The sequence below is a fragment of the Ostrea edulis genome, chromosome 2 (genome assembly GCF_947568905.1).
Source record: "Ostrea edulis chromosome 2, xbOstEdul1.1, whole genome shotgun sequence".
NCBI classification, from domain to species: Eukaryota; Metazoa; Mollusca; class Bivalvia; order Ostreida; family Ostreidae; genus Ostrea; species Ostrea edulis.
The window spans coordinates 33,322,477-33,335,975 of record NC_079165.1 but is presented as its reverse complement, the minus strand read 5'-3'; the positions used below and the strand labels follow the sequence as shown (position 1 = coordinate 33,335,975).

The following is a 13,499-nucleotide window of genomic DNA, read 5'->3' as shown; positions in this document are numbered from 1 at the left end:
CATTTAGACATTTTCACAAATATATATCCTAGTTAAGTTCTATAAATTTTCTAAAAAATATATTTTTGACAGTTTTTTTTAAAATTTATTTATTTATTTAAAGATCCCTTTGATCATTGACTTTTTACTGTTTTTCAAAGACCCAAGTTCAGAATCTGTAATACTTATTTATTTTATTAAAAGTGTATCTCATTTGAAAAGGTAAGGACATTTTTGCAATCTCATGTGCATACTAACTCAGGTATTCCATAACGAAAAGAGGCACAGGCAATATGATGACGTCAGTCAGAAATGAGAGTCATTCAGCGGATGAATCAAATAATTTTCATTGTAAAGTTTCCTTGTACTGTAAGTCCCCTGGGAATGACATTGGATGCATGTAAAGTTTGTTACTGCCAGCCCTCTGGGAATGGCATTGGATTTTTTTCTCGATTAGGAAAATTAGAGATGTGTAACTACAGTGTATATACATCTTGGTGGTTAAAGACGAATCATAGTTCCGTCATCAGTTGGGTCCTCCTTCGTAGGTTGTTTCGGCGCTGTCTACTACAACCTCCAGATGTGCACTGACTGGGGTGATTAAGTCCCAGCCCGGAACCGCTTAGCCCTCCGCCCTTTTTCCTGATGTCTCTGCTGCAACACACTGGTTGCAATCACAATATTGCCAATACACAAAAATGTCACTAGTGTTACACTTTCCAGTGCTCCACAATCACATGAATGTCATTTCTGTATCCCTGCCCAGATGACCGATGAGTTGTCGTCTCCACACCAGTTACAAACGACCTGTAATCCATCTATATGGATTGCCCATGAAATCCTTGGCATCCCATCTCCACTGGAAGGTACCACACTCTCCAGTCTCGATGCTGAAAGTCTGCAACGAAATTTTGGTACATGTTCAGCGTTTTCTATTCTATCTTCTTGGGTTTCTTCCTTCGCCTTTCCAACACATTTACAAGAAGAAATAGAACCTAATTATGTCTTCACGTGTATAGTTTATCTCTCATAGCTACTGAACATGTAGACAGGATGTTTTCTAAGTTGGCTGGTCTACCACAAAATTTGCAGTCTGGATAATCTAGTATGTCTCTTATCGCGAAGTTGATTGGAGTGGGAAACACGTCATAAGCAGACTTTATAAGTTGGAATTGCAATCTTTGGTGCTTTGTGGTCCATGATAAATTCTTCTGTTTACCCCTTCCCAATTAAGTCAGCTTTCCTGCTTTTCATCCCAACCGCCTTCACCATTCCTGACTGCTCCTCCATTGTACATCTTTTCCACATCTGACGCTGTAGGCCATCTTACTGATGATGTTACACCCAGTCCTTGTCTGCCTATCCCTACACTGCGCACAATGTCACCGTGTCCCAGACGTGCCCCCGCCTCTTGAACTGTCTTCTTTGCTGTTAATGTTAATGTTCACTCTTGCCTCTCGTACCTTGATATCCTTGCTGTTTCACAGCGTCAGGAACTGCCTGACCTTGACCTCCTCTACTGTGAATGCCAATGGTAATTGTAGTTTGGCCTCCGTGCTGTACAGACCAACGCTGCTGAAGCTCCTGGGAACTGCAAGTCATCTAAGGTAACTCCTGGCCATCTGTTCCAATGTTTCGATTGCTGTCAACAGTACGTCATATAGTGGAGGCCATAAAGCTCTTGGAAGAACACCATGCTGATAAGTTCATGCCTTGTATTTCTCTGGCAAAACACTTTTGTCTTATAGTATTCATCAAGTTCTCCAATTGTTTGCTGGTATCAATCACGTTCTGTTTGTTAAACAACAAGTTATCAAAGTATTTTATCAAGCACTTGACCGCTTTTCCCTGTGTCTGAGGGGATAATATCTTCCCTTACCTTGAACTTCTCTCCACTCAACCTTCCCTTCTTTAACACAAGGATCTTCGACTTTGTCAGTTTGATCTTCATTCGAGCCCAATTGATGACGTCCTCAATCTCTTTCAATCTCTATCTTGCTTCAATGAAGGTCCTTGTACTGACTGTCGTGTTGTCCATAAACGCTTTGACAGGGTGTCGTCCCATGCCTACTCTCATTCATGGAGCTCTACTAATCTTTTTCACCGACTTCATTATCATGTCCATAACCACCGAGAACAAAGTTACTGAAACTGTACAGTTTGTGACAATTTGAACGTACAGACGCTGTCATGATGTTGTGAAATCCGGAGAACCTCAATTGCAGTCTGTTAAAGTAACTCCTGGACAGCTTTTGAATCTTGCCTGGCACATGATATCTCTGTAGTGTGAGCTGGACTAGTTTATGAGGCATGGAACCATAAGCATTGGATAGATCCAACCATATGACTACCAGTACTCCTTTCATCTCGTCACTAATAAGTTAATTGTGTTAGAACTTTTGTATGTTCAATCCATCCTTAAACACCTGTTTCTGTACAGCGATGTTGGTATAACTGTTGGATAGCATGTAGGTGGTCATCTACTGGGAACATTTTTCCTTTAATGTAGAACATGGTCCAAAACTGTTTGAGTGTCTCCGAGCTTTTGTTTTTTGCAGCAAAGCATCCCTCAGCTGGATGAAAAGGTGAATATAACGAAAAGTGATCAATCTCATAACTCCTTTAAGGAATACAAAATCAAAAGTTAGGCAAACACGGACCCCTGGACACACCAGAGATGGGGTTAGGTGCCTAGGAGTAAGCATCGCCTGTTGCCCGGTCACACCCGCTGTGGGCCCTTTATCTTGATAAAGTAAATGGAGTAATCCTTAGTCAAAATCAGTGTGTAAAGAACAGTCAAACAATTGATATGAAACACTCCAGATAGCATTTTACCCAATGATAGGTTGTATTGGCAAACTAGATCGCTAAAACGACCACAGAATTTGCGAAATGCTGACTTTAAACGAGACCGTTAAAACCTCTGTAACATCAACTTGTTCGTCAGTAGCATGCCTCGATTTAAAAACTGATCATATGCAGAACAAGCTCTTGAGTATCGAATCGGTTGAGAGACATAAACACCATATGCAGTTGATAATATAATATTGCTACATAAATATGGGAAGTTGACGATGGAGAACCTGAAGTTATCCCGTTTGTCACAAAGTTTAGCGGTTAGTTTGTCGTTAAAGGGGCATTGACACGATTTGAGCTAAAACGTTTCAAATTTTATTTTTCCATTTTTAATGTTTAAAAGGCTTAACTAGGGTATTTCTAATGGTCAGCAAAAATTTGAATGTTAGTTGTCGAGGTACATGGGAGATACAGAGCTCACAGTTCTCTGTTATATATGTAAACAAGGCTCGTGCTCTGTTTTTGTGTACCTATAGGCTAGATATACCAGTAAAAGTACGTTTAAAGCAGATTTTTAAATTTACAAGTTAATTCTGGACATAATTTAATAGTTTCTAGTGTTTAGCTCATCTCATGTTGTTTTAAACATGCTATTTTCTATCAAGCAATATATTTGTAAACAAAAACATAGCACGAGCTTTGTTTACATAACAAAGAATTATGAGTACTGTATCTCACTGGTAATTCAACGACTGATATTCAAATTTTAGTTGATCATTAGAAAAACGTTAGTTAAGCACTGCAAATAAAAATGGTAAAAATAAAATTTTCAGCTCAACTGTGTCCATGCCCCTTTAACATCAAAGTTCAATGAAATACCTAAGTACGAGGCAAATGTGAAAGGCCAGGTGGTGTCTTTTGTTTTCGAGTTCACTGAGATACATCGAATCGACATATAAATGAAAGTGATTATTAAGAGATTAAACGTCGTCAAAATATCTAAATGTCGAGTTGGAGGCCACAGCAAGAGATTGTTCTCCTCATGTAGAAGCTTCTGAATAAACTCTGTCTCATAAAAATATTTTAAAAAAAACAGGTCAGCTATTAAGGAGCATAAGTCGTGCCCATAGGAGTACCAACAGACTGTTTGAAGATCTGATCACCAAAGACTATGAAGATATTGTCAATGAGGAACTCCAACATCATTTTAACATCAACTTCAGAATACTTGTGCATTGATGTCAACTGTTATCTAATTGTCCCCTTCTCCACTCAAGAGATAAGAAAGTACAATCAGTTGCCCAATGTGATGTGTCTTCGGTTACAGTGTTGAATTGCGCTCGTTTTCCAACATCGCCACATCTGAAGGTTATTCAACACTGGGCTAGGACACGTTATTAAAAAATGTCTGACCATGATTCAAACAAAATTGAAGCTTAGAATTCTCTCTTTACAATAGAGCAACTGTTAACATTATATATACAATGAGTAGCACAAAGTGATGATGAGCAATGTCTCAAACATCTTTCATGGGTTTCTCGAAGACGGCAAAGCTATTGCAAACAACACCGAAATTCTTATTGTGGTGTGGTAATTCAAACCATGAAAGGACGGGGTTACGATAGTGCTGGTAGGTTTACAGGTAAACGTAAGTTGTTCCATTGACGGAGTACGTTCGTTGTGTGTCAGGAAGGGGAAAAAATGCAACGGACCAGATTGGGTTTCCCTGAATCTCCATTCAGGTGCTCTACCAACTGAGCTATCTGGCCACCGGAAATCGAACCCGTCTGACCGCCTCATTCTTCTCCTTAAATGTCTTCACACCTTGAAGACATCAACTAGGATTCCCTTTGCCCCTGGCAGGACTTTCACCTCAAAACCAAATGTAATGTAGGAAAGGAGAAAAAATATAGCTGGACCAGGGATCGAACCCGGGATTCCTGCATTACTGGTCAGGTGCTCTAACCAACGAGCTACCCGGGTCACCCACGGTCCATATATCCCTAACTACTACATTTTCCCTCATCCTTAAATTGTCCCCGTCCATGAAGACACAGAACCCAGACTCCTCTCCCCTGGAGACAGAGAACCCAGACTCCTCTGCCCCTTGCATAGCCTTTCATCTCCTGGTCACGGCACCAAATGTAACAGGAAGTGAGAAAATGTAGCAGGAAGTTAAAAAATGTAACAGAACGTGAGAAAATGCAACAGACCAGACCTGGATTCAAAGCCGGTCTCCTGAATCTCCAGTCAGGTGCTATACCTGGCCACCAGTGACTGAACCCATCTGACCGCCACAGTTGTAATGAATGCTGTCTTAATCTGGTAGCTATATACACAATTTAGTATCTACGTGGTCTACTTACATGTTTACGATTTTTTGTGGGAAAACTGAAAAAATCTAAATAATTGATTGTGAACCAATAACAGGAGCATTATTTATTTTTATTATTTCATACTTATGATGATTTAAAAAGCAAACAACAAAAGCAAGTGAAAAAAAAACACGAAATAAATACCGATACCAAAATTTACCCCAAATACATGTAGATGAAAATCGTACTCTCTTTCATTAATCTATTTGTGACAACATGTGGTAAGCATTTGATTGCACGTGAAAAAGATGATTCCGCTATGCACAGACTGATACAGATAAGGGTGATTAATGTGATACCCGGAAGAAACTTACCTGCAAAGATAAGATTTGTTCAAAGGTTTACAACGTTGAAAGTATGCATGGACTTTAAGACATGAGAACTCTACCGCACGTCTTTTACTCTCTACTGACCATGCTCCATTTCTGTACAGGATATGGTAAGCATTTCTTGGTAATTATACCAGGTTGTCATTCTAAGTAAATCCCTTGGAACGTTTTGATGAACTTATATTTGATGTAAGTCAAGTGTAAGCAAATCAATATAATTATTATAGAGCAAGTTGATAAATATATTTTAAGATAAATTGTCTCTTGGAAAACCCACAATCCAAAGTAACCTACATCCCTGTCGTGGATGTGAAGCCAGCCATGCAGTTGATGGAGACCATTCCACATGCGTAAACACAGAAGATGGCTTCCCTGTGACGTGGCACATAGATCTCCAGGAAGTCAAAAGCATAGCCAGAATTTCGATATTCTACAACACTTCTGGTATGTTTTGAAGTACCGTATTTACTTTGGTTGGTTGGTTGGATGTATATTGTTTTACGCCCCACTTGAGAATTTTTTACTCATATGGAGACGTCACCATTGCCGGTGAGGGGCTGCAAAATTCAGGCCTATGCTCGCCACTTACGGCCTTTGACCGGGAGGATCTTTATCTTGCCACACCTGCTGTGACAAGGGGCCTCAGTTTTTGTGGTCTCATCCGAAGGACCGCCCCATTTAGTCGCCTCTTATGACAAGCAAGGGGTACTGAGGACCTTTCTCTCTCTCTCTCTCCCAGCTCTCTCTCTGTATATATATATATATATATATATATATATTTGACCTCATATCTACTATTAGATCCGACACTTTGGATGTTGAGTGTTGTTGGATATATATATATATATATATATATATATATATATCAGCGGAAAATGACCTAGGAGATTTCGGGCGGATGGAGGGGGTGAGAGAAGAGGAGACAAGAGGTAGAGGTGCAGAAAGGTAGAGAGGATCGAGGGGAAGAGGGGGTAAGGGGTGGTAGACACCTGGTCCACCCCCTTCCCAGTGTCTACCCCCATCACCCTAGTGTTTATCCCCTCTCCAGGCTAACAGATAGGTTCAATGATAAAAGAGGAAACATAAAATCAAATATTCATTTAAAGTTACAAATGTCCTTTTCATTCAACCAACCAGGCAACATTCTGTAGTCTGGTACACATGTAGCTTATAAAGGAAGTGAAATTCTGTTGCTTTACTTCAACAATGTCGTGCTATCAAAATATTGATCGAACGTCTGCATTCTAACTTTCTAATTCTCTTTTCACGTCTAGGTATTCAAGGACAAGTTCACAATTATGAAGTTTATTTGTCCAATACAGCTCAGTGGCAAAACAGCTTTCTGTGTGTTAAGGATGCCTTGAGCTATGTACTACCAGGCTTAGTGGGAAATTGTCAGGTCTTTGCACGTTACGTAATATTCCATAATGCAGTAGCGTCTGATGATGCGAATTCGGCTGTTTTAAAGTTCTCTCCAGTTTGCGAGGTTATAGTAGAGGGTAAGAAAACCATCGTTGGAAACCCACGGTCTGTCGCTCTCCGTTAACCTCCCCCGGTACACAACGCTGATATTTTTGTAAACTCATTAAGATGCATGACCTTACGTGACCTATCGAGGACCAATGGGAATCGACGTAAGTATTATCGGAACTCAAAGTGTCAGCTGTAATGGCGGCGCCCATGAAAGTGTGTGTGTTTTGTTGTGCCACCATGAAATATATATGATAAAAACTCCAGATTTGGCATCTAAAATGACTGATTATTTTGGCTAATACTTCACTTTCACATGTGCCCCCCCCCCCCTCCCCCCTTTCGGAAATCCTGGATCCGTCTCTGGTATGTTTATTATCATCACTGCTTCATGGCACGTGAATAAAATCAGTTATGCATGATACAATTTAAAAATTAGATGCAAATTTGAATGAAAATATGGTCTTACAATCCCGTTCACATGTCATTTTGTAATTAGCGTGGGTGAGAAATCAATTGTGTTTACACGAGAGAGGTATGTAAAGATTGAAGGTCACAATTACTGGCTCAAATTGTGGCAGTACTTAATAAGCAAGTAAGTTTAACATACCTATATAAACTTATGAAATACCAAGTCCGTTAAAAAAAACCCACATTGCTCCCGTATGATGGATAAAAGTGGCGAGACCACGAATGCTGAACATGTAGACATGTACATAGACTCGTACGCAGTAGTAAACGCTTGGTAATGTCACAGGAGTTTGAAATTTTATCAATAAAGTCAATAAAATTCACTTGATTGACCAAGCCATGAGCTATGCGTTAGCATAGCGAATATGCTAACGCATAGCTCATGGCTTGGTCAATCAAGTGAATTTTATTGACTTTATTGATAAAATTTCAAACTCCTGTGGTAATGTTCACAGGCTTTTTCCTCCCCTGTCTTTATAGACACAAATACCCCCCCCCCCCCCCCCCCGCTTCAATAATGCAGATACAACATCTCGCTGTGAAAGTTTTGTAACTTTTCCAACTTAAACGTAGTCAAATTCTTCGCTTCGAAAGCATTTTTTCCATGCTCCCGAGGACTGGAAGTAAGGGGCTTTTTCATTGGTTGAATATCGCAATAAGGGATGGTAAAGCGACCACTCGCATATATAAGCCGAGACACACCTTTCAGCGAAAATACTGGCGTTGTGTTCCACGGTAAGTAAACAGAGAGCGACCGACCGTGGGTTTCCGACGATGAAGAAGTACAAAATATAGTGGTTTCATGATTGAATCCTCAGTGAAACAGTTTATCACATTTTCCAAGAAGTACAAAATGTAGTGATTTTATTTTTGAATTCTTAACGAAGCAGTTTTTCACATTATCCCAACATAATTCTCGATTAAAATAAATATGCATTGAAAAATATTCTTTAATTATAAGCAGTTTTAATTCAAATTTGAAGATAATAGAATTTTGAAATACTTCTGGACATTGTGTAATGAATATTAAAGAGTGTATGCTAATCAACTGTAAGTGAGACATTATTAGTCTCGTTCAACCATACTGCTCAGCTGTTTCCGTCAACTCCAACCATACTGCTCAGCTGTTTCCGTCAACTCCAACGATCTACGATGGATTTGACGAAAATATCCGAGCGTCTGATTGAAGGAGAACTAGTGACACATGTACATTTATATAGTGGTCTCATTATCACTGCTGCCTTTTTGTACTATAGTAAACTGACGGTTTGCAGGATGTGAACAGAGTGGGACATATGGTTTATACTGTGACAAACGTTGCCCAGAAAACTGTCGGGATAATATATGCCGGATTGAGGGCGGAGATTGTTACAGTTGCAGAGATGGTTGGACCGGGAATAAATGTGAAAAGCGTAAGACATTTAAGGCAAAAAAAATTATGATTTACTGTCATTTCTAACGATTCTTTATTTGAAAGTAATTGCAATGACAGGCATACTGATTGTTTAGGATTTAAATTCTGATAAAGCCCCTTTCACACATTCACGGATCAGGAGCAGGTCGACGCTGGATGCAAAATTCTAGTCATCCGGGGTGATCCGGCGTCGTGTCAACACGATCTTACGATGCAGACACGGAAAACGCCGGTTTCACTCCGGTTTCTGCAGGTTCATCCACAATTGTTTCATGGAGATACGCAGATGTCCTCGAATTATCATAGTCTTTCTCCCCTGCGTTTATCCATTCTCTCACCAGAGGGCGCGTCACGCAAGCTTCACTTACACCTCTGTCAACGCTTGGAATCACGTGACAATATAATCACATGATATAAACAATAATTCTCGTTTCCCGTTCTGGCAACAAGTGATACATCAGGCTCTTTTCATAGCCTACTGGCACTTTGATAAGTACATTTTTACCATTCAGCTTGTTGTCTGTTCTTTTACAAGTTTTATCGCATTTTTTTTTTTTTTTTACAGCTTTTCTTACTTTTGATTCCACGTTCACATCCACCACGTGAATGTCTTACATTCATACGCATATTACGAAATAGTAGGATCAGAAAACAGATTTTAAACAATTCACAGTAAGCTTCAATCTAATTACACCAAAAGCATTTCATAATATTAGGACTAAATATTTTGTCCAAAACATAAATGTTGGATATTAGTAACTTTTACAAGATTTCTGAAACAGCCGTTGACAGAGGCGTAGCCTGAGAGTAGCGCACGGAACTCTGGGTAGAGAATGGCGTTTATCGTGAATGTCCGTGTTGTTACCGGGAACAATCTGTGTACAAACCGTTGACATCCGTGTTCTTCAACAAAAAATTTTCGTACACGGATGACTCCGGACTTTACACGGTTACTTCAGTGGCTACACAGACTTGTTGGGTTGACACACGGAGGTACACGGTACCTACATGGATCAATATGAAGGATTTTCTTCCGGGATGATCCGGAGGGAAAATTAAACATTTTTATTTGTTTTTTCCGGTTTGGCATGACCAAGCCGGACGACGTCGGATGCAATACGGTTTGTACACGGTGATGACGGATGGTCACGGACCATCAGGGATTAACAATCCTGGATGATCCGGCGTCTCATCCGTGAATGTGTGAAAGGGGCTTAAGAATACTATATGTAGTTTATATTGATTAATCTATCATGATCGGCGTAAAGGGAAAGGCAACCCAAAAGATTTTTACATGATAAATGATAAGATTAATTATATGATAAAAATTTGTCATACTATTCTGTTGATATACGGCCTAGATAAGCTTCAGTACTAATTTGAAAACGTTAAAAATTGAAATTCCCGCTATCTATAGAGGCTGCCATGATGTGGAACTCCTTTGTATTCAAGACGACAAAAATCAATAATTTTGATGTCACGCCGTCTGTTCCGGTTTTGATGAGATTCTAAGATCATCAAAGATGTGCACGTGGTAGATCTTACGAATAAATACGTTGATGCCTTCCTGTCAAGCAGTCAATTACACTAAATGCAAATGGGAGATGTGAAAAAAGATTTTTTTTTTCGAAATTCCCGACCCAACCAAGTCATTTGAAAAGAAAAGATTACGTGAACTGTAGATCCATCATTTGCGTAATGACAAGTTGAGGTTCGAGACATTTGTATGAAGAAACGTTTACCGTCTGCCTGGTCTTCGACTCGGCTGAACGTCTTCTCTCATTTTTTTTTTCTTGCGAAACAACGGGATAAAATCTATACGGCTCCAGACTTAACTGTTCGTAACTTGTCATGTTTACAGTGCTACTGATGAAATAAACCGGAACAGACGGTGTGACGTCATGAATTAAACATCAATGGCCGCTCTCTTAGCGGCAGGTTATTTAAAATAGATGATAGATTAATATTGATTTAATTGTTACGCAAAGGGTTTTTGTAATAAAAGACTGTCATTTACGGTATCAGTAAGTGATACTTTTTTCATAAAAGCAACAATGTGGTTAGGGTTGCCTTTCCCTTTCAACTTAGTTTAGAATCATGCATGGAGTCCATTTGTAAATTACGAGGGCTGTTCGATATGTAATGTGTATTGTACCACAGCGCGATGAAGCTTTGCACGATTTCGGGGACGATGCTCTATTCAATACATTTCCAACGGGGATAAACACGAGCCTTCAGCTCCACATCGTTTTAAACTTATAGTCATTTCAATAGAGCCAGTCGTTGACCACTGTTGTAAAAATGGTTGGGAAAGGGGTTGAGATGCGATGAAGAAATTAGAGCTTATATAAAAGTTCGCACAAAACTCGGTCATTCGGTAATACAGATTTTTACTGAATTGGGGGAAGTTTATGGGTCTGATAAGGTATCTTATAAGACAGTTCATAGGTGGAGATAGAAATTTCTGACTGGCACATAGTCCGTCAAAAATGCAGCAAAATTTGGCCGACCTGTGACTGTAACAGGCAAGGCGAATATCTCAAAAGTCAGGGAAATAATTGAAAGTGATGGCAGACACACGATTCGTGATATTGCCAAAGTTGTTGGCATATCACATACATCTGAGCTTGTGAAGCAATTTTTGAAGTCGGGGAAGGTTACCGTCTTGCCACATCCACCATACTCTCCAGATCTAGCCCCATGCGACTTTTTCCTTTTTCCAAAACTTAAAAAGTTCTTATCTGGTCGTCGTTACAAGTCCCGACAAGCCCTTAACTCAGCCATCAGTCAGTCCCTTAGAAATCTACCTAAATCAGCGTACCGTGACGCATTTCAGAAATGGATTCAGAGATTGAAATTATGTATTTTAAACCGTGGAGAATACTTTGAAGGGATGTAATGTTCATTTCACTATTTGAGTCGAATGCTTTTGAGATATCGTACAATACACATTACATATGGAACAGCCCTCGTATATCTTTACATTCGTAAATATATACTGCATATAATTACAACTCTTTGACTAGTCTTTGTGAGAGACACGGTGTCGCAGGGTGAAGAGAACTTTAACGCTTGTTTGTTTGACGGTTTCACTTATAAAAGTTCAGTATACGTACCACAAATCTAAATCCATGGTTGGCGTCCAGGACCATTGGCAGTGGAAGTTCTTTATTATGTCAACGCCTGTCGCGACACGAGACATCCCATTCTCACTTCTGAATGTCGAGCGTTTGGCGAAGGAGCAATTTACAAGTCTGTGTTTGACGCGGCCATACCACGAGCGGGGCTGAAACGAACGACCTCCCAGTGACGAAGCGAAGGCTCTACCACTGAGCTACCGCAACCACAGGCACATAAAGTGTAGATGGCGTGTATAGATCTCATGTACACTATACATACACCCTCTATTACCCAATGGGAAAATAAATATAGAACCAATGCTTTTTCCAAAATATGTTATTTCCCTGCCGATCATCTTCACAAGTCGTTTTAAATAGCCGGTTTCTACTCTCTGAAAGCTTTTGAGATGACCACTTGTGAAATACTTATATTAGTATCTCACAAGTGGACGTCATATAATCGCTAAATTTGTAGTACATGTATAATAAACCAGATACAGTCTTAAAACTCATGCGTTTTAGAGTCTTTCAAATTGCCAGGACCTATACAGGAACTTTCGGAGGTTCCATCCCTTGGTCCCCACAAAGGCTTTGTCCTAGACCCACTTGGGGCCTGAAGGCGGCCACAAGACCCCCTTCAAACTTTAGCTAGCTACGTCACTGGCATGGTATACAGAGCAAATTTTCTTTTTGAAGCATGCACATCAGGATGGTTTGGGAGAAACTGTTCTAAGCACTGTAGTGAAAACTGCATCGGGGGCAATTGTGATCACGTTGATGCCATTGGGACATGTATCGATGGCTGCAAGCCGGGATGGATGAACAGAACATGCAACCAGGGTCAGCATTTCTAACTTTAGATCATATATTGTTTGTTGTTGTTTTTGTAATTGTTGTATGGTATGTTTCTCATTGCTATGAACTCTGCGTCCATTGTTTGTTAACAATTGAAAATTTTTAACTTCTTGAAAACTGCCATTCCAATTTTTTTGCATTTTTGCGACAAGGGGGGATAGATTGTAAATTTCAGGACTTCTACATATCCCGGACCTTGGGGTCGAGACTGAAACTGCCAAACACTGACCAATTTTCAAAAATCGTCTCTACAGCCGCATATCTTTAAGAGAAAAAAAATAAATGTATGGTAATGTAGAGCAGGATGACCTCTGTCAGAATTGTAAATTTCATGATCCCCAGGGTAGGGGTTTTGGAATCAAGGTTGGGCCAAATTGGTCATAGTGATTAAATTTGTGTTAACATTGACCATTTTTAACTTCTTTATAACGACCCTTCCAATTATTTTGAAATTTGGTATGAATCATTTTTGGGGAAAGGGGGACATAAATTGTAAATTTCAAGACTCCTGCAGACATTTAAAAGGAACAGGTAACTTTACCAAAATTGTAGATTTTTTAATTTTTGGTCCAGAGCGGGAACAAAATTGTCATACTGATTATTGTATTTATCTTTTGAAAGACATATTCTTTGATTATGTTGATACTGTACAAACTAATGCATTTTTAGGGAAAGCAGAAAGGGATGTACT

General features: G+C 39.6%; 1 protein-coding gene across 6 annotated transcripts in view; it reads left to right on the top strand.

Moving 5' to 3' along the window:
* Positions 1-5,481: 5,481 nt before the first annotated feature.
* LOC125680473 (multiple epidermal growth factor-like domains protein 10) overlaps positions 5,482-13,499 on the top strand; it is a 35,860-nt gene continuing 27,842 nt past the window's right edge. For 5 of the 6 annotated variants that reach the window (XM_056153786.1, XM_056153787.1, XM_048920089.2 and 2 more), the window contains exons 1-5: positions 5,502-5,589; positions 5,732-5,923; positions 6,754-6,978; positions 8,695-8,832; positions 12,650-12,793. In XM_056153786.1, the coding sequence (XP_056009761.1) occupies positions 5,526-5,589; positions 5,732-5,923; positions 6,754-6,978; positions 8,695-8,832; positions 12,650-12,793 (763 nt within the window). In that variant the 5' untranslated portion in view covers positions 5,502-5,525. Of the gene's footprint in view, positions 5,590-5,731; positions 5,924-6,753; positions 6,979-8,694; positions 8,833-12,649; positions 12,794-13,499 lie in introns of all 6 variants that reach the window. The other variant, XM_048920087.2, reaches the window with a different exon arrangement.